Below are 27,386 nucleotides of genomic sequence, written 5' to 3'. Positions count from 1 at the left end.
CCTGGGCTATAAGCAAAATCCTGTGTCACCAAAGCCAAGACAAACTCCACCCCCTCAAACCTGACCTCATCCTCCCCTGTCCTGTGAGGCCTCCTGAGAGGAAGCATCCATCCCCACCCTTCCTGGTGTGCCAGGGTCCCCAAGCTGTGTCTGTCACACTGTGCAGTCTGTTCGACAGAAGCCTTGCTTGTGGCCGCCCGGGAGCAAGCCTGGCCTTGCCTGAATGGGTGGGAGGCTGACACTGCAGCGGACAGGCAGGGAGGCCAAGGGTTACTGCGGGGCATCCAGCCCAGCCACCCTGTGTAAAGGACCCTTCGCTCCACCGCGGTCACAGGTGGGTCTGTCACTCTGCCCTGGCCACTTTGCGCTTTCCTTATGCCATTCCAAGCTTGGTTTCTGGACGCTTCCAGATGTTTCCCCTCTAGTCTCCTCATACCCCACTGTCATCTAAGCCAGGTAAGTGTATGAGGGTCTCCCCTCCTGTGTGTAGATCCTAGCATCTGTCTGTCCGTCCCCTTGGTCGTCTGTCCCTGTGGTCTGGTGGTTTTCTGCCTTTCTGGCTCACACTCACAGTCTCCTTCTTCTGTCCCTCCCGATCTTTACCATGACCCTCCTTCAGGGCCACGCCCCTCCCAGTCTATCCCTTAGTTCTGTTAACACCTGCTGGTCCCCGTGTCTGTGCGCACATGCTCTCTCCCCTCCCTCTCTTTGCGGCTCTCTACCTTGTCCATTCATCTCTACATTGTCTCACTTTTACTGCGGGATCAGCTTGATGGTGGCTGGGCAGGTCTCAGGTCTCTAACTCACCAGGGTGGCTTGGCCGGGCTTCCTGCCTTCAGCTGAATAAATGGCTTCCCTTCCTGCCCCTCTCACTCACATACCCTCCACAGACCGGTGGGTCGCTCTGTGCAGAACTGGACCTGTCTCCCCAGCAGAGGTCCATAGTCTCACCCTTTGCGTGGCTCCTCCAGGCTCCTTCCCAACTCCCTCCCTTCCTTCACCTGCACTTACCTATTCTGGGCCCCATGGCTGGGGGAATGCCAAGGGTTCAACCTGGAGCTCAGCAGAGAAGAAATGAGTCTGTCGGTGGGCTCCTGGAGACAGCTTCTGAGAGAGCAGCAGCAGGGAGCATTGACAGAGGACTGCTCCCTCCTAGGCTAGTTCTGTGGCCACACTGGACAGCTACTGCCCTCGAGGCAGAGGTGGTAGAGACCCCGCTCAATCTGAGCCCCTCTTGAGAGCTCTGGGCACTTGTTCCTTTGCTGGCTCCCAGCCCTGACACTTGCTGTGTCTGCTTCTTTAGCTCCATGAATTCCTCTGATCTCTGGCTTGGGACAGCCCGGGACCAGAGTTGTACAGGAGGCGGGTTTGTTTAGGTCCAGCCCCCATGCTGGCTGGAAGCTGCTCCCGCCCTGAGACTGTGTGGGTTACTTCCTAGTTCTTGGCCTTCGGATAGTTCCCTGGTGTTAGCAGCAGAAGCAAGAGTGAGAAGCCGTTGATGGCTCTTCTTAAGTTCAGGGCCATTCAGGGGACAAATATTCCAGAACATTCAGTCTCTTTTGCTGCAGCCCCAGACTGAGGCCCCCTTCCCGTGGGGCTGCTGTCTCCCTTGCTTCCCCACTGAGCCTTGGTCCTCCTTTACTACACTCCTGTCCCTGTCCCCCGTTGCCCTCATCCCTCACTAACAGCTGCTCCTTCCCATCTGCCCCAAGGATTCAGATTAACAAACAACTGCCCCCAAGCATCATGGGTCCCCAAAGTTCCATCACGCATAACCACCTAGAATGGAGGGAGGAAGGGAGGGGGAAAAGGAAGCAAGACAAATGGGTGAATGTGAAATTCTTAGAGATGTCTGGATGAGGCCTTGCAGACAGCTGGAGGAATGGTCCCATCCCAGTGCTGGTCCTAGCCAAAGGACAAAGAGTCACAGGCAAGTAAGTCCCTGCACCTCTCCGAGTGCCAGTAACCTCATCTGCACAGGACCGAAATTCTCCTTTGCATGGCTGGCTGACTTGAATAGTGAGGCAATAAATATATAAAGAAGCTAAGCCTGGAGGCCAGAGTCTGAGCTGGAGGGTGTGGCAGGAGCTGGGTGCCTTTACCAGGCTGAGGAGAAAATTGTTGGTTTGCTCAGCAGAGCCTGCAAGTGAGGCTCTCTAGGGTCCCTTTCATCCAGCAGGCTGGGAGCTCCCCACTTCACAGATGAGTCAAGGAGTCTCAGTCACTTGCCATAGAGCACCCCAGTAGTTGGGGCAACATGTCCTGGCCCTCTGATGTAGAATCAGGCTTTAAAACCTTCAACCTAGGCTGTCTTCTCAGGGGAAGAGTATCTGCCCAGGTTCAAGATACAGAAATGAGCCCAAGGCCATCTCAGATGAGGACCATTGCATACAATGGGGTTGTGGTCTTAGAGCCTAGCTTCCTCTGCAGTGACAGAGAAACTTCCTTTAGTCCACTTGGCCATAGAAAATAGGGCTATGTGAAATACAGATCTGTCTGGCACCTAGTAGGCACTCAGTGGATGCCCAACAGCTTTGGAATGAAGGTGTCCTTAAAGGACCAGTCACGTGGGCACATGCCAGTGGAGGAAGGCCAACAGTTGTCTTGTACTGACTGAAAGAATGTGCTCTAGTCCTGCTTGGGAAGCCATATTAGATCTGGGCTCTCAGCCCTCCAGTTTACAGTCAGCACTGTGTCTTCCTAAGACTGGCAGAGCAGGGAACCCTCCAGATTCCAACTCATAGGTGCACAGTTGCAAGAAGGAAGGTCCCTTTAGACTTCTAGAAGCTCTCTTATCATCGGCTTAGCCTTAGAGGTTCTTTATATGGAACCAGAATATTCCTGAATCCAGGTGTGCTTAGCTGGAGCAAAGGTCAAGGACCTATGTGAATTTATGAGGCTTGAATAGGCCCAGACTAGGCCTGGACTAATACATAGTTCAGTGGGGTCCATCTACAGGAGCTCCCTGGCTTAGTGTACTTGGGGGTGCTGGTGTTTCCCGCAACCTGTGATTTTTGCACAGCCGCACTGGGTGTGCGGATCCCAACACCATCTGCAGACTCCCATTGTTTGTGAAACTTGATGCCTTTTTTAGCGTCCTCTCCTGCTGTTGGCATGGTTTGCAAAACTCTGCAGCTCCCAGGGTCCTTGACGTTCTCACAGCCCCGTGGTTCATGCCAAGCAGGATGCTGCTGCAAACCCGGAGCTGTTGGCAGAACCTGAGCCCTTCTCTCTGAGTAGCCCACGTAGAGACAGGTCTTTCTGTAAACCTGACACAACAGGAGACTTCAGCTGTGAAGCCATCTGCTTCGCGGTACATAAGAGGGATGCAGGGAACCAGACTACTGAGCTCTGGTCTGGTCCCAGCTCTGTCACAACCATTCCCGGGCAAATCCTCTACTCCTTAGGACCCAGTCTTACCATCTGTTAAGTAGTCACAGCCTCAAACCACCAGGAAGGTCCTGATGGTCACTGTGACCTTGCTCAGAAGACATAGAAGGGGACGAATAGTTAGAGACGCCTTCCCCCAAAACACCCCAAACTGCGCCCTCAGCACCTTCATTCTCACTTCCCTCTGGCCTGCCAGTCAGGGAGCGGATATCTATAAATGAACTCTAGCCTAACTGGGTGGCAAATGAGGGTCTTCAGTAAGCCTGGGCTTGCCCAGCCTCAGATGTGGCTTTGGGTTTATTTCCCTGCTATATAGATCTGTTCCATGTGTGGCTCATTCGCTCTGTCCAGGGAAGGCAATGCCAGGCTTGCTTCTCTTATGAGGACACTGCCACTCAGAAAGGTGACTTGCTCAGAGTCAACCCCCACCATACACACACTTGCATACTCTAGTTTCTCTGCAGCAGGAGACAGGCTTTGAATTAAGGGCATCAAAGGTATTGCACCGAGCTCAGTCTGGGAAGGAATGGGGAGCACATTCAATTCAATGTCCCTTCTTCAGATTGGGAGTATATAGAAATAAGTAAGAGCATATAGAAACAAGTAAGAAATGTGTATCATTTTTCAGTGTCTAAAATAAGACTGGACTTATCACTACCTGTGATGGTTAGTTCTAAGGTCAACTTGCTACAGTCTAGACTCTTCTTCAGGTTGGGAGTGCAGTGAGCCCTGGAGTGGCTGTCCACCTCTCCCTGGCCAGTAGAGGAGAAATAGCCTCCATCCTGCTAAGAGTCAGGGCCTCCCCTTTGCTGGCCCTCTCTATCCAGAACATCATGCTCTTCAGGCCAGCAGGGTGAAGGGGACTCTAGGAGGGGCTGTGTCATGATCCTTCCCTTGGCTCAGCCCCACCCCTGGCACTTCCAACCTGCTCAGCCACTTGTGATTACTGAAGCTGCTTAGCCAACCCCCCACCTCCTAGACTATAGGGGTGTCACTCACCCCAGGTTCTATGTCTCTGCAGCCTTCCCCTGGGTCCTGCTGCCTCCATGCAGGGCTATAAACCTCATCCTCCTCTAGAAGTGGCAGGCCTGTTTCCCAGAGAGCAGGAGTTTAGTCACCTGGTACTCTTTAGGCACTGGATGCTTCAATCCTGACCTAGCAAGAATGCTCTGAGGGCCAGTGGCCTCCGCTGCAGTAAAAAAAAAAAAAAAAAAAAGACAAGGAACCTCCAGGCAGGACCACACAGATCATCATCATTGCGCCCCATCTCCCTAGAGAGTGGGCAGTCTCTCTCCAAGGAGGCAGAATCCTCTCACCAGAGAGGCCTTCTCTGGGTGACCTGGAGCCCCTTGATTGCCCTCTCTGACCCTGCATGCCCTTGTCTGTGAAATGCCTCTCTAGAGCTGTCAAGGCTGGGATGAGCTGATGGATGGATTAGTGCTTGCTAAGTTCTGAGAGCTGAGCAGATGCAGGCTCATTATTAATATGGCAGCCATGACGACCGTGGTGATGACTTGTGATTCTGGAAGCAGATGAAGGGGAGGAAGTCAATCATAGCAGATGCCAGCCTGACCTGACTGACAGCCCCCAAGGCAATAAATCACTGGGAAGGAAGCCCCCAAGCCCCCAACCGGATGGGAGGGGGCTCAAGGCCAAACTGGGAACTCAGCAGACTGCCTGGGGCATGGGGGGCAGTGTTAACAGCGGGAGCTCTGTGGGGGCTTTAGTGGGTCTCTCATGGGGCTCCAGCTGGGCACTGGGTAGCCTGGGGCCCCAGCTTTCACTTTTCCATCCCTATGCTGGCACTGGTCAGGTCTTGCGTCTGCCTGGTTGTCAGTCTCATTATAAAATGGGGAGGTGGCTGGAAGGGGTCCTATTCTTCTCTGATTTTGGAAGGATGACATAAACTGATGTGTTCAGAAAGAGTCAAGTATGGGGTTACAGTCATCAATAATTTGTGTCCTTGAGTGCAGCAAAGCTGGAGGGGACATGAGTTGGGAGCGATGGTGCTGACAGTGGGGTAGAGAGAGGGAACCAGAGTAGGCCACTAAGGAATAGTTTGTAGGAAAAGCCTGGCTCCCCCAAAGATTTTCGCAACATTGCCCCCTGGAGGCAGAGAGGAAGTCTGCACCCTGACCTTTCCTTCCAGATCCCAGTAACCGCAGAAGTGGCCTTTGGAAGGACCAGCGTCAAACAAACAAGGATGCTTTGTTTGTGTGAGTTCTGGCTTCCCCACTTGTCAGCTGTTTTACTTCACTTTTATAGTGGTGAGGTATGCACAATATTTACATGCACAAGATTAAATGCATTCTTTAATTTTTAATTTTCATCTTTTTGAGACAGTCTCATTTTATATCCCTGGTTGACCTAAAATTAACATCCAAATTCTTGTCTCAGCCCCCGGAGTGGTGGGATTACAGGTGTGAACTACCACACCCAACTTACCACACTTACTCCACCTCATCTTTTGTTGTCATTGCTGTTTATTTGAAGCAGGGTCTCACGTAGCCCAGGCTCGCCTTGGACTCACTATGCAGCTAAAAACAAACTCCTGATCCTCCTGTCTCCCAACTTCTGGGATTACAGGTGTGTGCCACCATGCTCCTCTTACCTTGCCCACTTTTAGGTGGAAAGTTGGATGGCATTGAGTACGTGTACTATGTGTGGCACTGTCAAGGGGTAATAGGTGTTCATCCAACACCACGAGTACCTTCTTCTTTTGGAGCAAGCAGTGATGTCTAGAATCCACAGCATTCATTACCAGGCTCCCAAAGGCTGTGACAGCTCCAGGGAAGCACACCACTAACTTCATGCAGGAAGATGATTCACTTCCTCCCTGATGGCTTGCGAGCCTGCGAATCTGATGGTGGAAGGCAAGAATACCAGTGACCCACAGCTGCAGTGGCTTCTGGGCTGCTCACTCAGAGGGCCTGGGTCACATGGTCCTTCTGGAAGGGCTGGCCTGGCATGAGAGTCAAGGTTGGGCTAGGCAGGGTACCTGCCTGCTGCTGCCAGCATTGCAGGGCGAGGGAGGACAGGACCTGAGCCAGTGTCCTTCTCTTCATCACTATCGCTTATCCAGACTTTTGTCAGCTTGCATCTAGAGATTGCCTGACTCCCATCACCCCAGCACATGCCCTCCATTCGGCACACAAGTTTGCTTTAGTTTCTAGAACATGTGTCTAAAGTGTTCTGGGTAAGGTTGGCCTTATGCAAATGCTGTCCTCTCTTTACTATTTAAGGGGAACAGACCCAGGGAGCCTCATGTGGGAAGAAATCAGATCTTTCAGGTGGAGTGGCTTCCCCAAGCCAAGGGCAGGGGGTTCCCCTGGAAACAGACTGATGGTGGTGTTAGAATGAGAGTTGGGCCCAGAACTGTGGTCAGAGCGTGCCTGTGTATGTTAGTGATGCGGTGCACAATCTGGATGTTAGGCCCTTACCTTCCCTCTTGTTTGAGATGGTGTCTCTCGCTCACTACAGCACACATGAGGACAGCTTACCTCAGGTCACCACGGGAGTGCTGGGGTTGCAGATGTGCTCCATCTTACCAAGCTTTACACGGGCTCAGGACATCCAAATCCAGTTCCTCATGCTTGCCTCAAGGGTGTCTTACCCACTGAGTCATCTCTCACTGAGCCATCTCCCACATCCCCCAGTCTCGAGCCAAAAATGTCAAACTGCCTTTTAGAACTGGGCGGCAAGGGGAGGAAGTTTCATATAAACAAGCCGATCTAGTCCTTGGAGCAATTTAGGCCTCAGCTCACCAGTAACTAGCTGCGTGACATCAGGCAGTAATTAAATTTTTCTAAGTTTCTGTGTCCTTGACTATAAATCAGTGTGTTGCCAGGCATCATCCTGTACACCTAAAATCCCAGCACTCGGGAGACCGAAGCAAGAAGCTCACTCTAAGTATGAGGCCAGTCTTGGATACTTAACAAGTTTGAGGCAAGCTGGGGCTACATTGTGAGATCTTGCTTCAAAAATCACCAAAATAGTCAAAATGATAAAAATGGGTGCATTGATGACGGCTGACACTCACCACATGTCAGGCACTGTTCTCAGTGCATGTGTTGGCTCAGGTAATGCTGCCAACAACCTACTAGAATCTCCAGTTTACAGACAAGGAAGCCGAGGTACAGAGAGGCTAAAGCATTTACTCAAGGTCGCACAGCCGGCAATGGACAGGTCATGGTCAGAACCTAGGCAGTCTGGCCAAACTGGTAGTCAGAGTCCTAACCATGTCGGTTGTGAACTCGGTCATCAGCTGCTAGTCTCCTTGTCTTGGGCTGGGTGCAGAGTTGAGTACTGACATTGAGTTAATGCGGATGACAGGGATCCAGGCTTGACCCACTGGCAACTGTCTGGGTGATCTAGGCCTGTCTGTCATTTGCCTTGTCAAATCTCAGTGACTCCAAGGTCCCTGTTCTAACTCAGACCCCCCCCCAACTGTGTCTCCTCACTTTGTGTTGACCTTGGGTACCCAAGGCTCATCTGGAAACCGGTCTTTCAGAACTGAAGCCCCGAGTCTGTTCAGAACCAGGGCTGTCCCTGACCATTGTCTCTCCCCTCAACCTACATGGCAATGCCCTTCACCTTCCTATCTGCTCCCGTCCCACCTTGTACCCAAAATCCACTTCACTTTTTATTCTGGACCCTTGTCCAGCCATCAGTCTTTCTCTTCTGTAGTTCCTGAACCCAGGGCATCCTCCACACCTTACCAAGGATACCCGAGGCCCCTACTTCCTGTGCTCAGCTTTCTCCATGAGCAGGGCGTGTTCTTTAACACAATACCCAGTGCTTATCACTTATAAGGCATAAGCTCTCTCCTAGCCTCACTGAAGCTCTGTGCACCTCATCTCCGTGCCTGAGCTGCTCCATGCATCCCATCTTCACACCTGAGTCGCTCCATGCTCCCCCCAATCTCCACGCCTGAGCCTGAGCCTCTGATCAAACACCCTTCCAGAATCCTTCACGGCCATCCACGCTCCCAGATGACTAATGTTTCTTCAGCTTCTGGAAGGCTCACCTACTCTTCCCAGGTCCTAGGCTAAAGAGCACCTGGTGGTCTGGCCCCATCACAAAACCTCCTGTTCTGCATCTAAGACCTTAGGCTAAGGACGGAGGTACCCTGGGGTCACTTAGCACAGGGCAGCACAACCCTGAAGAAAAACAAGTGAGGCATCTCAGCCATGTCAGCACAAAAGCCCCAGAAGGAGGTGTGTGTGTGTGTGTGCGCGCGTGTGCGCGCGAGCGTGTGAGTTTGCATGTGTGTGCATGTGTGTGTTTTCTTTCTGTGGCAGTGAGCTGAGCTGCACAGATGGCTGCTTAGCTGCTCCCTTTGCAAAGGATTCGTTCACACAAAGTATCTTGCTAAATTTTCACGTAAGACATCAATTGTCTGATCACCCTTTGCCCAGGATGCATAGCTGCTTGGTGGTCCCAAGTACACATCCCAACTCAGGTGCATTTAGTCCTGGAGACAAATGGATGTCTGCTTTGGTGACACTGTCTCTTGGAGGAAGTGAGGATGACAAGGACAGCCACACTAGAGGCCCTGACACGGAGTGCTGAGCTTGGTGTGCTCCACAGCGCACTGTGGACCTCCTGCCCATGGCTGGGAAGGTACCCAGGCTCTCCTGAGATGTATTTTTAACTCCCCTTATTCCTTGGCACTTTCCTTTTCCAGCCTGTCATGTCTGTCAGAACCTCACACCTCTAAGGTGGTGGAGGTGATGAGGAGGAGCAGTGGGAGCCAGACAGAGAGAGACAGCACGTCACCATTCTCCCAGGGCAGAGAGGAGTCCAGGCAGACACAGGCAGCTGGTCAGCTGGTCTCTGTTTGGCTAAGTACTTTTCTCTCTCTCTCTCTCTCTCTCTCTCTCTCTCTCTCTCTCTCTCTCTCTCTCTCTCTCTCTCTCTCTCTTTCTTCTTCCTTTCTCTTCTTCACTTTATTGAGTGTGTGTTTGTGTGTGTTCACTCGGAAGACAAAGAAAAGCTCACAGGACTTGGTTCTTATCTTCCACCACATAGGTTCCAGGAATTGAACTCAGGTCATTAGGCCCACAGAAGGTGCCTTTATACTCCCTTGGGTCAACTCTCTGCCCCCAGGCTGTTCTGTGATTTGAGTGTGTACATGCTCCTGAGATGTGTGACTCCTCCTGCAGACATCTCAGGACCTCTCCACTTCAGTTAGGGAGACAGGGGACAGTGAGCATGTGGACCTCCTATGGTCCTGGAGGAGAGGGACATGGACTGTGCAGCATGGATGAAATGTGTTTGTGGTGTCTGCTGGCACCTTTCACCTCTTTTTAATCTGCACTGTATCAGTACAAAGATAACACTTAAGAAACCCTCACTTGATCAACAGTCCTTTGTTTCATAGCAAAGGAAACAGATTACCAGATGTGCAAGGCTTGGGTCTAATTCAGCCCAGCACCGAGATCTGAGCTTAGTCCACTCTTGTCCCCAGGTCCACCCAGTGGTGGTCAAATGTACCTTGCAGCCTCTGATCACATCCAGGTCTTAAAGGAGACTTGTCACTAACCCTCACCCCAACTCAAAATGTGCCTTTTAGCTTTCTCTGCTTTTGCCTGCCTCTTCCTACCCGGGCCTGGAGCCCAGATCCTAGGTTCAGAGCTCTTCTGCTCTGTTCACTCATTCCTTCTTCCCAGTGATGGCTAATATTGCTGACTTGACAGAATCTATTAAAGAGTCACCTAGGAGACAAGGCTCTGGCCGTGTCACGAGGGAGTTCCTAGACTGAGTTAACTCAGTGGTAAGACCTACCCTAAATGTGGGTGATACTCCCTGGGCCTCAGGTCTCTTAAAATAGCGAAAGTGAGTTGAGCATCAGAATCCATTGCTCTCTGCTTCCTGACAGTGGATAAAGAGTGGTCAGGCGCTGCGTGCTCCTGATGTCATACCTTCCCCACCATAAAGGACTGCACCCAAAAGCTGAGAACCTGGATACACCCTTCCTTCCTTCCTTCCTATACTAAGGTATTTCACCGCAGCAACAAGAAAAGCAACTGACACCCCCGCCCCACCATGCTTTACCCTCTACTTCTGGTTCCCCACCAGCAAACAGCAGAAAGGGGATTTACTAGAGTGGCTTACAGGATGTGGTCCAGCAAGTCTGTCAATGGCTGTCTACCAACAGAAGGTCCAAGAATCCAGTAGTCGTTCAGTCCTTGAGACTGGATGTCTCAGCTGGTCTTCAGTGTGCACCAGAATCCTGAAGAAATGGGCTCTAATGCCAGTGAGGGAAGGGCCTTGCTAGCTAGAGCAAGAGAAAGCCGGCAGAGAGAGCAAGCCTCCTCCTTCCATGTCCTGAATATAGGCTGCCAGCAGAAGGTGTGGCCCAGATTAAAGCTGGCTCTTCCAACCACAAAAAAATGGGTCTAGGGTGTATTTCCCCATTACAGAGATTCGAATTAGAAGTGGGTCTTCCCTCTTCAAAGAATTTAATTAAGGAAAAAACCCTTCACAGGTGTGCCCAGCCATTTGGGTTTTGGTTAATTCCAGATGCAGCCAGCTCGACAACCAATAATAACCATTGCACCAACCTTCAATCCCAAAGTATTCCCTACAGGTCAGACACTGAAACACAGCTCCAGTGTGATAGTGGGGAGAGCAATTGGGTCATAAAAGCAGAGACCCTATGGCAGTGCCAGGAGGAGCTTGCCTGGGTCCCACCATGCAAAGACACAGCTAGGAGAGGGCGTTTATGAAGCAGAAGCCTAGGAATCCGCTGACACTTGACCTTGAGCTTCCTGGATCTGTCACCTATCAATCACCCAGGTTGAAGTCTTTTGATAGAGCAACGGGGTGTCCTTAGATACTTCTGACTCCAGCCAGCCAGCTCTCCACTTGATCGACCTCACAGCTTCTTTACTACTGGGACCATCAAGCTGAGGTCACCAGGAACCTCTCTGCTGAATCTCACAGACACATCCAGATCCCATCTTTCTGGACCCATCGGGAGTAGTGTTTTGTTTACTGGTTGCTGGCGGTTAAGGGTCTTGATATGTAGCTCAAGCTAGCCTTATCATGTAGCCAGGCTTTGACCTCTAAATCCCCTAAATCCCCTTGTTGGGATCACGGATATGTGACCCCATGGTTGGCTCTATCAGTACTGTAATGTTGCTGGCACGACTGCCCACTGGTACTCAACTTGGTCAGCACCTTCTCCTCTATGTACACCACCATCCCCTGTGTCCGTGTCACCCTCTGTGGCAAGTGTTTCTCACTGTTGTTTACAGATATTTCTTGCCTGTCTCAGTCTCAAGTTGGCTTCCCCAAGGTTATGACCTGCATCTCAGTGCTCTCTCTCCTGAGCCCCCCTATGGATATCCCGCAGACTCCCCAAATGCCATGTGTCCCAAGCTTAACTGATCACCTTTTTCTAACCGCTTCACCTCAGTTCAGCTGCACTGCTACCCACTACCATGTTCTCCGTCTCAATGCTGATACTGTCTCTTTCCATCCAAGACCAAACACATGGTAGTAAAGTCTTCCACCATCAGCTCTCTTATTTCTTCATGCTGTCCTTAATCCTTGATGGTTAAAGGGCAAAGATACTCTTGATAGATTGAACACTAACAGCACCACACGATTGGCCCATCAGAAGGACCCTGGCAGGCTTGGCTACTTCACCTCTCTGACCTTCCTCATCTATGAAACAAGATGTCATAATCAGCTTCCCATCATTGTAACACAATACCCCAGCCAAAGAACTTAAGAAGGGAAACATTTATTTTGGCTCATGGCTTCAGAGGCTTTAGTGCATGGTCATTTGGCTCCTCGCTGTCAGCCTATGGGAAGGCAGAGTATCACAGGAGGAAAGATGTGGCAGAACAAAGCCGCGCAATTCCCTGTATCCAAGAGGCATGGGCCAGTGATCTGAGGATAAGATATCCCCATCAAAGGCATGCTAACACCTCCAGTGACCTTCTTCCTCTGACAGGATATCACCTTCTGAATGCCTATTCAGTCACAAGAGCACTGGTTGGCACCCTCGTGATCCACTGACTTCTCAGAAGTGCCACCCACAGAGGCACAAGCCTACAATACATTAGCCTTTTTGTGGGGTCACATAACACTCTCTGTGTCCCTCTTGCTGTGTACAAATGTGTTTACTTGTGTGTGTGTGTGTGTGTGTGTGTGTGTGTGTAGATCAGAGGTTGATGTTGGATGTCTTCTTTGGTCACCCTCCACTTTATTATCATTAGTTTTTTCAGAGGTAGCCTTTCACTGATCCTGGAGTACTGACTTTGGCCAATGAACTATGGGATCCACCTGTGTCTACATTTTCCCCCACATCAATGCTGGAGTTCCAGACATGCTCTGCTGTGCTCAGCACAAGTGCTAGGGACCCAAACTCAGGTTCTCATGCTTGTATGGTAAGTACCTTGCCAATGAAGCCATCTTCCAAGCCCCAGGAATCATATTATATAGAAAAATCAATACTGCTCATATTAAATCAAGTGAGAACTAGGATACAGTTGTTGGCACAGGTAAGCACTGCCTGAGACCGGCTGTGTCCCTGTCCCACTCTTCACCACCATGCATCCTGCCAATCTGCCTGCTTGAAGCCCTTCCTGCTCTAACCCAAACCCCTTGCCACAAAAGCCATGAGCTTTTGATATCTGTAGCTGACTGTGTTAGTCTCACTAAGAATGGGACCAGTTCTGTCTTAGTTAGGGTTTCTATTGCTGAGACAAAACACAATGATCCAAAAGCAAGTTGGGGAGGGAAGGGTTTATTTGGCTTATACTTCCTCATTGTTGTTCATCACCAAAGGAAGTCAGGACAAAAATAAGCAGGGCAGGAACCGGGAGACAGGAGCTGATGCATAAACCATAGAAGGGTGCTGCTTACTGGCTTGCTCTTCATGCTTTGCTCAGCCTGCTTTCTTATAGAACCCAGGACCACCACCCCAGGGATGGCACCATCTACAATGGGCTGAGCCCTTCTCCAATGATCACTATTGAGAAAATGCCCTACAGCTGGATCTCACTGAGGCTCCTTCCTCTCTGATGCTTATGTCACAAAACCAGCCAGTGCAGATTCCCGACATCCCCACACTGAGTTCTCATCTGAGCTTGGAGTTAGAGACCCTTCTCTCTTGGGCTTGTTGGCCACTTTAGCCTCATCTTTTCAGATTCTCCCCACGCCCTCAGCTGCATCACAGATAGTCAGCTAGGTGTGGCAGTGCAGGCCTCTAACATCAGCATTGGAGAGGTTGAGACAGGAGGGTTCAGAGATCGAGGCCAGCCCAGGGTATAGTAGAATCAGGCAAGTCTGAGCTGTATAGTGACACCCTGTCAAGAAAGAGAGAAAGGAGGGAGAGTTGGAGAAAGGGAGGGACGGAGGAAACACACATCTTTAATCCCAGCACTTGGGTGGCAGAGGCAGGAAAATCAGGAGTTCAAGGTTACCTTCAGCTGCATAGTCAGTTTGAGGCCAGACTAAACTACATGAGGCCATGCAAGACACATACATTGCATTCCAAACAATCTTCTACATGTCTGTCTAACACTTCTCCCAAGCTTCCCAACCCACTGTGGCTTGGCTGATCTCTTTCTCATGGTCCCGGCTAAGCTCTCCTCATGAGGTAACCCTGCTTTGTTCTCTCCTCTGGGACCTCCAATGCACAGGTCATAATAGTTAGGATGCCAGGCCACTCCACTCCGTTGCCAGTTCACCATGATCAAGCCAGCATCACTCAAGACAGCATGATTGATGTAGCAGCGTTCTCTATGATTTAAAACAGCAGCATTCACAGCTGGGCCTGGTTATTCCAGAGAAGAGGAAGCACGCTGGCAGCTGGAGGAAGATGAAGTCATGGAGGGCTCCCTGGTGGAGGCTACACGTTGGCTACCCATAAGGTATCCGAGAAAGAGCAGGAGTGAGCAAGAGAGAACCAGCAAGTGAGTGAAAAGAAGCCTGGGAGCTGAGTGGCTCTCCATTCTGCCACACCTGTCCTACAGCTTCAGGACACCTGAGGGTCCACACGGGCACTTTACACTCCCAGAGTGAATCCTCACACCTGTCCTCATTGCATCACCATGGAAGCTACACAGAGAATTAGCGAATGTGGGCCTTCAGAACTACGGTATCCTTAAGTAGTGATACCAGCCATTGCTTTATGGATGGGGGAGCCCCAGAGGACACAAAGTTCTGTGTCCCAGTGAGGATGATTAATCTTGTTGTTCTCCTTCTCACAAAGCCCAGCAGGAGTAGTTAACAAGTCACCTGAGAGTGCCCCTAAAATGTAGATCAGAGCTCCAGTAAGAGATCCTTGAAGTCGAAGATGGCAGCAGCTTTGGAAGGGTGGGCTCTTAGGGGACTCATGGTGTTGGACTCCATCCCAAGCTGGCTGTTTGCAGTGAGGCACTGGGTGGGAGAGAAAGGATCAGCTACAGCTTCCTGGGTTGGGGCTGGCCTGGGGCAAGCTACAGAGGTTCCAGACAGGAACAAGGAAAATGGGCCAGAGGTTCTCTGCAGTGTAGTGCTCACCCATTCTACAGCAGAACTTTCCACACTGCCCTAAAGTCATCAGCACAATCTCTGCCTGTGGGAAGTTGGGGGCCTGGGTACTATTGTCAGGCTGGCTTTATAGGAGAGTGGTCCAGGACCTCCAAGGATGGTGAGAGAAAGGGAAGCATAGCTGATGGGTTCCACAGTGGCCCCAGGGAGGCCGGGCAGGCAGAAGGTGTGCAGGTTCTGGTTTGAGTACCACCAACTCTCTGTGCAACCTCAGCCAAGTAACTCCCTTCTCTGAGCCATTTTTATTAGGGGAGGGAGCTTATGGAGGAGAAATGTCACTTGTATATTGTACAAAACTGCCGACTTAAAAAAACCAAACAAAAACCCTGGCTCTGGTGTTCCAGAATCTCCCAGAAAACTTGGCACATGGTCCCAGTCAGCAGGAACGCCCTCCTCAGACTTTTGCTTTTGGAGAAGGTACCTGTTTGTGCTTACTGACTGATCTACTGGGAGGAACTTAGACATTTTACCAATGAACTCACCAATCAAAAATATTGCCACGGGTTCATGGTGACCCCGGCTGCAGGTGCTGAGCCTTTACTCACCAGATGTGAAGCAGCTGCAAGGATTTTTCTTCAGGAAGATGTGACTAGTTTTTCTCTTCTTAAGACACATTTGAGAACTTTTTTTTCTAACTATTTAGAGAGTCTCTTTATCATCCAGGTCATCTGAACCTGTTTTAAATTCTCTCAGTGCAAAACTGAAATTTATACCTGCCTCGGACACCAGCCTGAGAAACGGAGAAGAAAATAAAACCTTTGGCCTCATTAGAGAAATGAAATCAGAGAAACCGTCTAAGTTGCCCAGACAGACTGGCTTGCTGGAGGAGTGAATACCACATTCGGGGAGCATGGTTACTAGACGAGATCTGACATTGACCCTCTTCTGACAGGGAGGCGACACATGTAAGCCACCTTGTCACAGCCTGATTTCCACAGTCATGAGAGAGGGCACAGGCACGATTCTCTTCAGGGCTGTCTCCACTCTTACACTGGAAAGGTGGACAGCGTTAGAAGAGGGAGAGCTGGAGGTGGTCCTGGAAAACCCAAGTAGAACCTCTCCAGCATTGCAGGAGAGGAAGTAGCAGTGACCCAGATGCCCCCGGTCAACATGCCCTGCCCTGGACAGCTGCCAAAGAAACAAGTCCGAGTAAAGCCCGGGTCAGCATCTTCCCACCCAGATAGAGGGAGAGGAAAGTTAGGTCAGAAGAGAAATGGAATCCATTGCAGATCAGAGTGGAGTGTGCCAGCCATCCCTTACATTCTCTGAGCCGAGTCCTCACTGAGGCCAGTACCACTGCTCTGGGCTCGTAGGTGCAGTTAAGAGAACTTCAGAATAAACTGCATCACTCTACCCTACACACACACACACACACACACACACACACAGGACTTAACTTCACTCATTCTTACTCAGTGAGTCTGTTGCCTTCAGAGGGCCCAAGTTTGAGGACTCCTCTTCAGGAACTAAGTAGGGATGCATACTGAAGGGGTTTGTATCAAAGGAGGCTGGCCCACATATCCACACCAGAATGTTCCTTCCTCCGTGGCAGCAGAAACTAGTGGGAGCCTTGGCCATGTCCTTAAAGAAGCGACTTGATTTTCTGGTCGACATCTTAACGATTGAATAGGTTTTTTTTTTCCTCCTCCTCCTCTTCTTTCTGTTTTTCCTCTCAGACTGATGGCACCTACCCTTTGACCTTGTAGTGTTGACTTGGTTCTTGATTGTTACTTTTCTTTCTTTAGGACTAAAGGATTTAAGGTTAGAAAGCTGCCCTGAAGTCTTCAGTCTGGCTCCTAAGTGTTAAATCTCCCTTGTCACACCATCCAAAAAGACTACAGTATTACATACGGGTTATTGCAAAGGAAGTGCCTAATTTTCAAGCCTATCATTGCATTACAAGATAGGCTGACTGATTTTTTCCCTCAGTGGGATTGATTTTCAGGCCCTTGTGGGTACTGCCAATGAGTCCAGATCTTTACAAATGTTTTTCTTTTCTGCCAAATGGTACCAACATTTTCAGTCATTGCGGTTAGATTTCATTTCTCAGTGGCTCAGCTGGTGAAGTGCTTGCCATGCAAATGTGAGGACCTGAGTTTAGATCCCCAGTAAATACATGGAAAGTCATTCAGTACTTGTGCCTGTTATCCCAGCATGGGGATAGGAGGATCCCTGGAGCTTGCTGGCCAGTAAGTGTGGCCTAACGGGTGTGCTCTAGGTTCGGTGAGAAACTCTCTCCAAATCTAAGGTGGAGAGCAATTGTGGAAGCCACCCATTGTTAACCTATGGTCTCCATGTACACACACACACACACACACACACACACACACACACACACACACACAGAGAGAGAGAGAGAGAGAGAGAGAGAGAGAGAGAGAGAGAGAGAGAGAGAGAGAGAGAGAGAATGCTGTGTTGTTGGCTTTTTAAATTCTTTTTGGCTCTTTTGGGTGACCCACCGCCCAGCTCCCAAATAAATCACACAGAAAGTTATTCTTACTTACAAATGCCTGGCCTTAGCTTGTCTTATTTCTAACCAGCTTTTCTTAACTTAAAATATCCCATCTACCTTTTGCCTCTGGGCCTTTTCCTTTTCTTCTGTATTTTACATTCATTTTCACTCCATGGCTGGCTGTGTGGCTAGGTGTCTGGCCCCTAGCGTCCTCCTCTCCTTGTTCTCTCGCTCCTTCTTCTGATTCCTCTAACATTCTTCTCCTTCTATTTATTCTGTCTCCCCTACAAACCCCACCTATCCTTTCCCCTGCCTTGCTATTGGTCATTCAGCTCTTTATTAGACCAATCGGGTGTTTTAGGCAGGCAAAGTAACATAACTTCACAGATTTAAAGAAATACAACATAAAAGAATGCAACACATCTTTGAATCATTAAAACAAATGTTCCACAGCATAAACAAATGCAACACATCTTAAAATAATATCCCACAACAATGTTGGGATAACAATGATGACTGGAAAGGAAGTGATGTGTAGTCTACTCAAAACCTTCAAGCATCCCACTATGGAAGGCAGTTATGGGTTGAATGTGAACAAAAGGTTATTTCCTGGATTTTTGGTCACTGACTGGTGGTGCTGTGGTAGAAACTTTAGGAGGTGGGACTTAGTTGAAGAGAGTAGGTGATTAGGAGGGGGCCTTTGAGGTTACACATGGCTCTCAGTCTGTCTCCTGTGCTCCTTGTCCACCTTTAGGTAAGAGCTCAAGCTCTGCTCTTGCTACCAAGCTGCTCAGTTCAAGTATAAAGGTCCTAGCAGTGATGAGTTGACACCCCAGAGAACCCTGGCTCTAGTAAAAACCCTCCTTTGAGCTGTTTTTTGGTCACAGGTATGACAAGAATTCATTCAACAGCAGAACTGTAATGAACCATAGGACTTCTCACCCACCCCACCTGCTATCTGCCTGCCTCAGTCCCCCACTGGAATTACATGGATGTACCACCATCCAGACTTGACTTTGCTCTGAATCTACCCATTTTTCCTGGTGAGGAATGCTTGATCTTGCTGGCATAGCCCAGTCTGTAAACCCCCTGTGTTGGCTAGTTTTAGGACATTTGACACACAAGCTAGAGTTGTCTGAAAGGAGAGAACCTCAGTGGAGAAGTTGCCTCCATACGATCTAGCTATAAGGCATTTTCTTAATTAGTGATCAATGTGGGAGGGCACAGTCCATTGTGGGTGGCACCATCCCTGGGCTGGTGGTCCTGGGTTCTATAAGAAAGTAGGCTGAGCGAGCCATAAGGGCAAGCCAGTAAGCTGCACTCCTCCATGGCTTCTGTCTCAGCCCCTGCCTCAGGTTCCTGCTTGTTTGGGTTCCTGTCCTGACTTCCTTCAGTGATGATCAGTGATATGGAAGTGTTAGCCCAATGAACCCTTTCCTCTCCAAATTGCTTTGTTTTGTCGCAGCAATAGAAACCCTAAGACACCCACATAATTCCTTATCACTAACTTCTTAGAGCTAGACATTCTTTCTGCTAAAAATGGCTCTAAAGGCACTGGCCATGCGTGGGGCTCACTTCCTCTGCTTGCACAGCTGTATATGCGTTTATTCCAGTTCCTCCTGCCTTTCTCCTGGTGGCCATGACACATGACTGTTTTGAGACCCTTTGATGTTCACATGACCCCACAGACCAACACTGCACTGGAAGTCATGCCTACATCACCACCCTCCTCTTGCCCAGCCTAGAATTGGTACAGACTCCCAGATAATACGGACAATGTTGTCTGTATCTACCACTACTTCTGTGACCTCTTAGCCCTAGCCCAGGTCTCCTGCTTAGGAACTTTCCAGACCCTGATGGGCTCTGTATCGCCATGGTGATGTCCTTCTTCCCCCTTCACCTGGTGGTGTTCTACTGTGCCTGAATCCTAGCCTTGGTGCTTGCATCAGTTCCAGCCCAAGGTGTTCAAAAACCTTCTACACCTGCACCTCCTCCTTCCAGTAGTGGACATTTTTTATAGTTTGGATATTGAATGTCCTTGAAAAATCCCACATATTAAAGACTTGGTTTTCAGGGTAATGGTACTGAGAGCTGGAAATTGATATAATCACTTCTTAAAACATGATTTCATCATGTTGAAGTCAGGTACTGTTTGGTCCATCATAATAGCATTTCTTCAAATTATGAAATGTTCAGAAAACACACCAATGAAATAATTGGGGCTGGAGAGATGGCTCTGCAGGTATGAGCACTTGCTGCTCTCCCAGAGGACTCGGGTTTGGTTCTTAGTATCCATGTTGGATAGCTCACAGCCACCTGTAAGATAACTCCATCTCCAGGGGAGCTGACACCTCTGGCCTCCACAGACACCTGCACTCTCATGAACATAATCACGATCACGATGTTTTTAAATGAAGTAATTACATACATGTGCAAGAACATGGATAAATCTCAGTGTTGCACAAAAAGATAAAAACTCAAAATGAGTTTGCTAGTTAGCTTTGTGTTAGTATAACAAATACCAGAGATAAATCAACTCAGTGACAGGAAGATCTTAGTTTTGCTTCAGAGTATTTGAATGTTGATTCCATATTGTGTTAACCCAATTACTCTGGGTCTGAAACAACACATACGACAGAAGAATTTTTCCACCTTGTGGCCAGGAGCTGAGAAGAAAAGAGGAACTGTGCTGTTTGAATGAGAATGGCCCCCACAGGCTCATAGATTTGAATGCTTGGTCTTCAGGGAGTTGGCACTACTTGAAAGGATTAGGAAGCAAGGCCTTGTTGGAGGAAATGTATCACTGGGGCTTTGAGGTTTCAAAAAGGCCATTCCAAGCCCAGAGTCTCTTTCCTTCCTGCTGCCTGTAGATCCAGATGTAGAGCCCTCAGCTCATTCTCCAGTACCACATCTACCTGCATGCTGCCTTATTTCCCACCATGTTGACAATGGACTAAATTTCTGAAACTGTAAGCCAGCCCCAATTAAATGTTTTCCTTTATAAGAGTTGCTGTGGTCATTATGTCTCTTCACAGCAATAAAACATTGACTAAAACAGGAACCAAATGTAATGATGAACTCCAATAATCCCAGAATTTGGGAGGGGTAGGTAGGAGAATCAAGAATTCAAGGTCATCCTCAACTACATGGTGAGTTCTAGTACAGCCTGGGCTGTGTAAAACCCCATCTCAGAAAGAAGGAGAGAGGGGATGGAAGAGGAGAAAGAGGAAGAGACCAAGGACTCATAGTCACCTCCAGGTCACATCTCTAAAATCTCTCATTAAGGTTCTGTTTGTTAAAGGTCCATAGGACTTTTTAATAGTTTTAACTAGAGGAACAAGTCTAAAACATGCAGGTTTCAGAGACCATTCCAGATCTAAATTACAGCAAAATACTGAGTATTAGTCAGGATTCTAAAGGAATAGACTGATAGAATGATTGTTGCACACATGCACAGTGTGTGTGTGTGTGTGTGTGTGTGTGTGTGTGTATGTGTATGCGTGATTAAATTGGCTTAAAGGCTGTGGCCCAGGTAGTCCAACAATGGCTATCTTACATCACTGTGGGGCAGGTGACTACATTTAGTCTGTGTTATACATTCCATCTCTGTGTCTCTGTGACAAATGCCTGCGGGAAACAGTTTAAAGGAGAGGAGATCTATTTTGACTCACAAAGACAGACATCCACTGTCAGCTGGCTCTATTGTAATGAGAGTATGGTGTAGTGAAACATCACGGTGGCAAGCAGACATGCTGGAGCAAAGCCTATGGAAGCTGGGAACCAGAGGGTGACCCAGAAGGACTGATGAGCATGTCCTGTAAAGTCATGCCCTCTGAACCACTGACTCCAGCCAGTTCCCACCTCTTAGTTTCCATGACATCCCAGTAATGCCTCTGAAACTGTTAGCCAAGAATAGACTTTTCCTCTTATAAATTGATTAGCTTGGGTATTTTGCCACAGTAATGGGAATCTGGCTAATGTACTCATGCAGTCATTTTGTAGTCATGAGGCTATGACTCGATTAAAAGAATGATGTTTATAATGATACCATTTCTTCAGTGTATGTTCTTGATAGCAACAAATTTACTAGTATCAAATTCTTATTTTGTGTTTTCTCTTTGTATTTCAAATACTATGATTCACTTTAATTTTCATCCTCTCCTTTGTTTTCTCCAAAATAGACCCCCAGATTTGTATCCACTAAAATATTGCTTCTCATTTGAAAACTCCAATACTTTAAACACTTTTTGTTTTGATTTAAGAAACATATGTTTTAAGTAACCTGTTCACTATTTCTGAATTTTTATTTTTTGAGATGCGGACTCTTTGGTTGGCCTTGAACTCCCAATCTTCCTGGATCAGTATGGTGATATATTGTTTATGATTTTTAAAGCCTCTGAAGATCAAAATAGCAAAGCAGCCATATTAGCTAACTATAGAAACCAGGCACATGCCTTTAACCCCAGGACTTGGGAGACAAAGGCAAACGGATCTCTTGGAGTTCAAGACCACTGGGGGGCTACATGACATTGATCCAGTCTAAAAGAGTAAGATGGTATCTCAGAGTTGTTTTGATTTGCATTCCCCGGATGGCTAGGGATGTTGAGCACTTTCTCAAGTGCCTCTCATCCATTTTAGACTCCTCTATTGAGAATTCTCTATTTAGTTCTGTAGCACACTTTTTAACTGGATCCTTTGGTGTTTTGGAAACTTGCTTTCTAAGTTCTTTGTAAATTTTGGAGATCAGCTCTCTGTCAGATGTGGGGTTAGTGAATATCTCATTCTGTGGGCTGCCTTTTTGTCTTGTTGACTGTGTCCTTTGCCTTACAGAAGCTTCTCATTTTCAGGAGGTCCCATGTATTAATTGTTGACCTCACTGTCTGTGCTACTGGTGTTAAGTTCAGGAAGCAGTCTCCTGTATGCCCCTTAACTGAAGAGTGATAGAGAAAATGTGGTACATTTATACAATGGAGTACTATTCAGCAGAAAAAAAACAATGGAATCCTGAAATTTGCAGGCAAATGGATGGCACTAGAAGAAACCATCCTGAGTGAGGTAACCCAGTCACAAAAAAACAAACATGGTATGTACTCTCTCATATATGGATATTAGACATAGATCTGGGGAGTGCCAGCCTACAATTCCATGGCCAGAGAGTTTGGGAAGTAGAACCTTCATCCAATGGCTGATGGAAGCAGAGGCAGATTCCCACAGCTAAACACTGAGCTGAACTCAAGGAACCCAGTGACAGAGAGGGAGGACTGATGAGCAAAGGGGTTAAGACTGGGCTGGTTTAACCCCAAGAAACAGCTGACCTGACAAGGGGTAGCTCTTGAATCCCAGACTGATGGCTGGGAATCCAGCATGGGACTGATCAAGACCCCCTGAATGTGGGTGTCAGTGAGGAAGCCTAGGCAATCTATTAGGCCTTGGGTAGTAGATCAATATTTATCCCTGGCATATAAATGGACTTTGGGCGCCCATCCAACAATGAGCGATGCACTCTCACCCTGGACTCTTGGAGGAGGGTCTAGGCCCTGCCCTGGATGAAATGACAGACTATGGACACCCCCATGGAGGGCCTCACCCTCCCTGGGGAAATGAAGGGGTGTTGGGGGGGGTTGGTGGGAGGGCATGGGAGGAGGGGAGGGAAAGGGAGAGGGAACTGGGATTGACATGTGAAGCAACATTGTTTCTAATTTAAATTTAAATTTAAAGATAAACTAAAAAAGAATTAATTAAAAAGAAAAGAAGTATCTGAAAATTAAAACTGGAAAATTTTATACTGAAAAAAAAAGAGTAATGAGATAACACCTTTAATACCAGCATTAGAGAGGTGTAAAGGATAGGAGTAGGGTCTTCAACAGTCAGTATCAGGCATTGAATCTCTAGCCATGCTGAGGAGAGGCAGCATGAGGCTTGGTGAGAGTTCATATAGACAGTATCAATTCTTTCAGCCTGAGGTAAAGGTGAACGATAGAGGCTTGGCTGCTTGCTTTTCTGATCTTCAGCTTGAAGCTTGAACCCCAGTATCTATCTCTGGGATTTTACTTTTTCCTGTTACAGTTCAGCTCATATATAGTTGTGACTACAGATGTGTGCCAACAGGCTTGGGCTTGCACGCTGTCTTTAAAGCAATAAAAGTTCAGATATTAGATGCCACTCCCACAAATCTGAGTATTGGACGGCACAGTCCAAAAACAACTGGTGGATCAAAGAAGAAATCACAAATAAAATTAGAGAATATGTTGAGGAATGAAAATGAGAATGTCTGCCAAAACTTATGAGATACAGCAAAAGAAGTTCTTACATTAAAGAGAAAACTCAAATTACTGAACTTTTAACTGTAAGAAACTAGAAAGAAAAAGAAAACTAAACTCAAATATACAATAATCAGAATGTCATAAAAACAAGAGCAGGGTTACATAGAGAAGAGAATTAAAATAAAACAGAAAACAAAGCCTAGTATGGCTATTTGGAAGCATTAACACTTAGTTAGACTAACCAAGAAAAAAGAAAGAAGACTATTACTTCAATAAAAATTAAACAAAGGGACATTACTATTGAGTATACAAAACTAAATGAGAAATGTGTACTATTGTTCAGTGTCTAAAATAAGGCTGGATTATCACTATCTGTGATGGTTAGTTCTAAGTTCAACTTGCTACATTCTAGACTCTTCTAGGAAAAGCATAGAACAATTTGGTCTATGAGTTAACTGTGGGGGATTGTCTTTATTACATTAATTGATGTAGGAAGAACCAGCTCACTGTGGGTGACACCATTCCATGAATTTGGGTCTGGGACTGTGTAAGGTTCCCATCTTGATATAGGTAGAAAGTGAAGTTGAGAAAGAGAGTTAAGTAATATTCATGCATGCATGCATTTATTCTCTCTCTCTCTCTCTCTCTCTCTCTCTCTCTCTCTCTCTCTCTCTCTCTGATCTTGACTGGACGGGAATAGCTGCTTTAAGTTCCTGACACTCTGATTTCCCAAAAACAATGTACTGAAACCTAGAAATGTGAGCTAGTTGATTCTTGTTATGGAACATTATTTTAAGATGTGTTACATTCATTTATGCAGTGGAATATTTGTTTAATGATGCAAAGGTATGTTGCATTCTTTTCTGTTACATTTAACTTTGTGAAGCTGTGCTACTTTGCTTATCTAAAACACCTGATTATTGTGGCAAGTTGAATGGCCAATAACTGGGCAGGAGGAAGATAGGCAGAGCTGGCAAGGACAATAAATAGGAGGAGAAATCTTGGAGGAGGAGATCAAGGTAGGAAAGAAGAGAGGAGAGGAGGACTCCAGGAGCCAGCCATGGAATAAGAAGGAAAGGAAAGATATACAGAAACAGAGAAAAGTAAAAGTCCAGAGGCAAAAGGTAATTTTAAGTTAAGAAAAGCTGGCTATAAATAAACCAAGCTAAGGCTGGGCATTAATACATAAGAATAAGCTTCCATGTATAATTTATTTGGGAACTGGGGGAGTTCCCCCAGAAGAATAAAGAGTAAAAACAACCAAGTAAATTTTGGCATCTGACACAGGGCTCTCAAATTTCCATAGGGCCTAAAATAAGATAAAATATGCCTGCTGGTGGTGGTGCATGTCTCAATCCCAGCACTCGGGAGGCAAAGGCAGGTAGATCTCTGTGAATTTAAGGCCAGCCTGGTCTACCGAGCAAATTCCAGGACTGGTTCCAATGCTACACAGAGAAACCCTGTCTCAAACATTGCCTCCATAAAAGAAGAAGAAGAAGAAGAAGAAGAAGAAGAAGAAGAAGAAGAAGAAGAAGAAGAACAACAACAACAACAACAACAACAACAACAACAAGAACAACAAGAACAAGAACAAGAACAATAACAACAACAAGAACAAGAACAAGAAGAAGAAGAAGTTCTGCCATTCAGCTTTTTTCATATTAAATAGAAAGAAAGGAAAAAAACTAAGTAAAGATGCCTGCCACAGTGCAGGGCATTGTCATTCCAGAGCTGGAGGGTCAAACACAACTCGGACCCAGTCTCAAGCTTTAGGCTTAGCTCTCATGAACCTAGAAGTGGGTGGAGACAGCCAACAGAGCTGCCCAGAGGACCCAGCTGTAGTTTAGCAGTTTACAGTTTGCTCACACAGTTAAAAAAAATAAAAGACTAAAAGATATGTAGTAAAAGAGATCGGTCCAGATGGGAAAAAACCTCCAAGCAGGTTCCAGTGTGGTGTGTTTTACAATGTGTGTAGGCTTAAGAAAGACATAAAAGGGGGGTGTGGACAGTCATAGAAAAAAAGAAATCATTTAAAAATAATAAAGTAAAGTCTTTAAATAGAGAGTAAAAGTAACATAAAAGAAAAAACTGCATAAGATGCAAAATACACAGGAAGTCTGTATCTTATATAGTAGTAGGCTGATTTTGAATTTTTTGAATGCTGATAAGTAAAAAAACAGCTGCTAAGAGACATGGGATTGAAAGAAGGACTGATAAAATACACTAGCCTAGATATTTTAAGAATGCTGTAACTTTAAAAAAGAGGTCAAAAATGTGCTTGTCAAATGGAAGTCAAAAATGCTTTGTAGAAGAGGTTTTGCTCTTGTTTCCACTGGAAACAAGAGGTGGGAGATTTGTTCCAGTTTGGATGGATCTGCTTTGATCAGTGGAGATCTTCTGAAACTTAATAGGTGGTACCCATCAACAAAGATTACCACTGGTCTTCCTAGGACTTGGCCATTATGTCAACTTTTCTCAAGGACTCCTAAAAATGCCTTACCCACAGACAACAGGAAGCAGTTTAGAGAACCTGACTCCCATATTCCCAAGAGATGGAGTGGGTGGTTTTTGGTTATTTGGTGGGTTATGTATGTTTTATCATTTAGGGGAATATAAGAATATAGGATAAAAAGACAACTATTAATCTCAGATATTTTGCATTAGCATGCATTTTGGTATTTTGATACAAATTTAAAGTTAATTTTATTACACTGTATATATGGTTCTACTCTTGTTTGGGGTATTGTGCTTGTGCAACTCATTTAAAAATGCAAATATAATTAAGAAGTGAGGTTAATTTATAATAATCAAACTTAGAGTCACATTATATATGTATTCAAGGTTAGCAGATATATTGTAGACATATAGATGATCTTCAAACACTTCAAAGACCTACATAACATGGTGTTTAAGATGTTTAATAACATAAGGTCTCATGACATGTTTGCTCCTGGTAGTATCAATTTACTTCATAAAAGGATGATGGGCATCAAAGAAACTCCATAGGAGTTTGATTTCATTGTGGCAAGGTTAGTCATTTGGGCAAGAAACAGTTTTTTCCTTGACTGCTCACAGTATGCTGTATAAACTGGACATGCAGGACCCACAGGAAAGTGACTGCTGAACTTTGCCAATACAAGGTAGGACAGTCCTTTGATATTCCTGCTTCACAGAAGAATATGCCAGATATTCTTCAGGACACACAGGAAATTGACTAATGAACTTTGCCCATAAAAGGCAGGACAGCTCTTCCAGATTCCTGCTTCACTGAAAAGTCTGCCAGATATTCTAGGCATGTAGGCTGAAGATGGATGCCCCACCATTACAGAAGAACTTTGGGTGATTGTCCAGGCAGCCAAATGTCTCTGTTGTTAGGTAATATTACATCCTTCTGGGATTTTTGAGAGAGTTAAAGACTAAATAATTAAAATCATAGTTTTCCTTAGTTATAATAGAAAGTTAATTAGGTATAAAACTTTGTAATCACTAAGATAGACAATAGAGTATTTTCTCTGCATTTACTAAATAAAAATGGACTGAATATTGTAAGTGTAATTCTTACTTGATAACTGTTTGTGTTGTAAATAGTTTTGTTACGTTAAAGTTAAAACCTTTCATTTTATTAGACAAAAGGGGGAAATGTTGTGGAATATTATTTTAAGATGTGTTACATTCATTTATGCTGTGAAATATTTGTCTAATGATGCAAAGATGTGTTGCATTCTTTCATG

The 27,386-nt window shown here is 46.7% G+C and overlaps 1 protein-coding gene and 1 long non-coding RNA gene across 2 annotated transcripts in view; one reads left to right on the top strand and one right to left on the bottom strand.

Moving 5' to 3' along the window:
* Window positions 1–1,350, bottom strand: part of Slco2b1 (solute carrier organic anion transporter family member 2B1) — a 47,354-nt gene extending 46,004 nt beyond the window's left edge. The window contains exon 1 of the mRNA XM_040758133.1: window positions 1,012–1,350. Within this exon, the coding sequence (XP_040614067.1) occupies window positions 1,012–1,027 (16 nt within the window). The 5' untranslated portion in view covers window positions 1,028–1,350. The remainder of the gene's footprint in view (window positions 1–1,011) is intronic.
* LOC121144446 lies at window positions 146–27,330 on the top strand. Its single transcript, XR_005881798.1, has 3 exons — window positions 146–334; window positions 14,049–14,506; window positions 26,731–27,330. It is a non-coding gene; the product is annotated as an uncharacterized LOC121144446 (long non-coding RNA).
* Window positions 27,331–27,386: the final 56 nt, after the last annotated feature.

This window comes from Mesocricetus auratus, unplaced genomic scaffold (genome assembly GCF_017639785.1).
Source record: "Mesocricetus auratus isolate SY011 unplaced genomic scaffold, BCM_Maur_2.0 Super-Scaffold_4256, whole genome shotgun sequence".
Lineage (NCBI taxonomy): Eukaryota > Metazoa > Chordata > Mammalia > Rodentia > Cricetidae > Mesocricetus > Mesocricetus auratus.
This window is presented reverse-complemented; position numbering and strand designations above follow the sequence as displayed.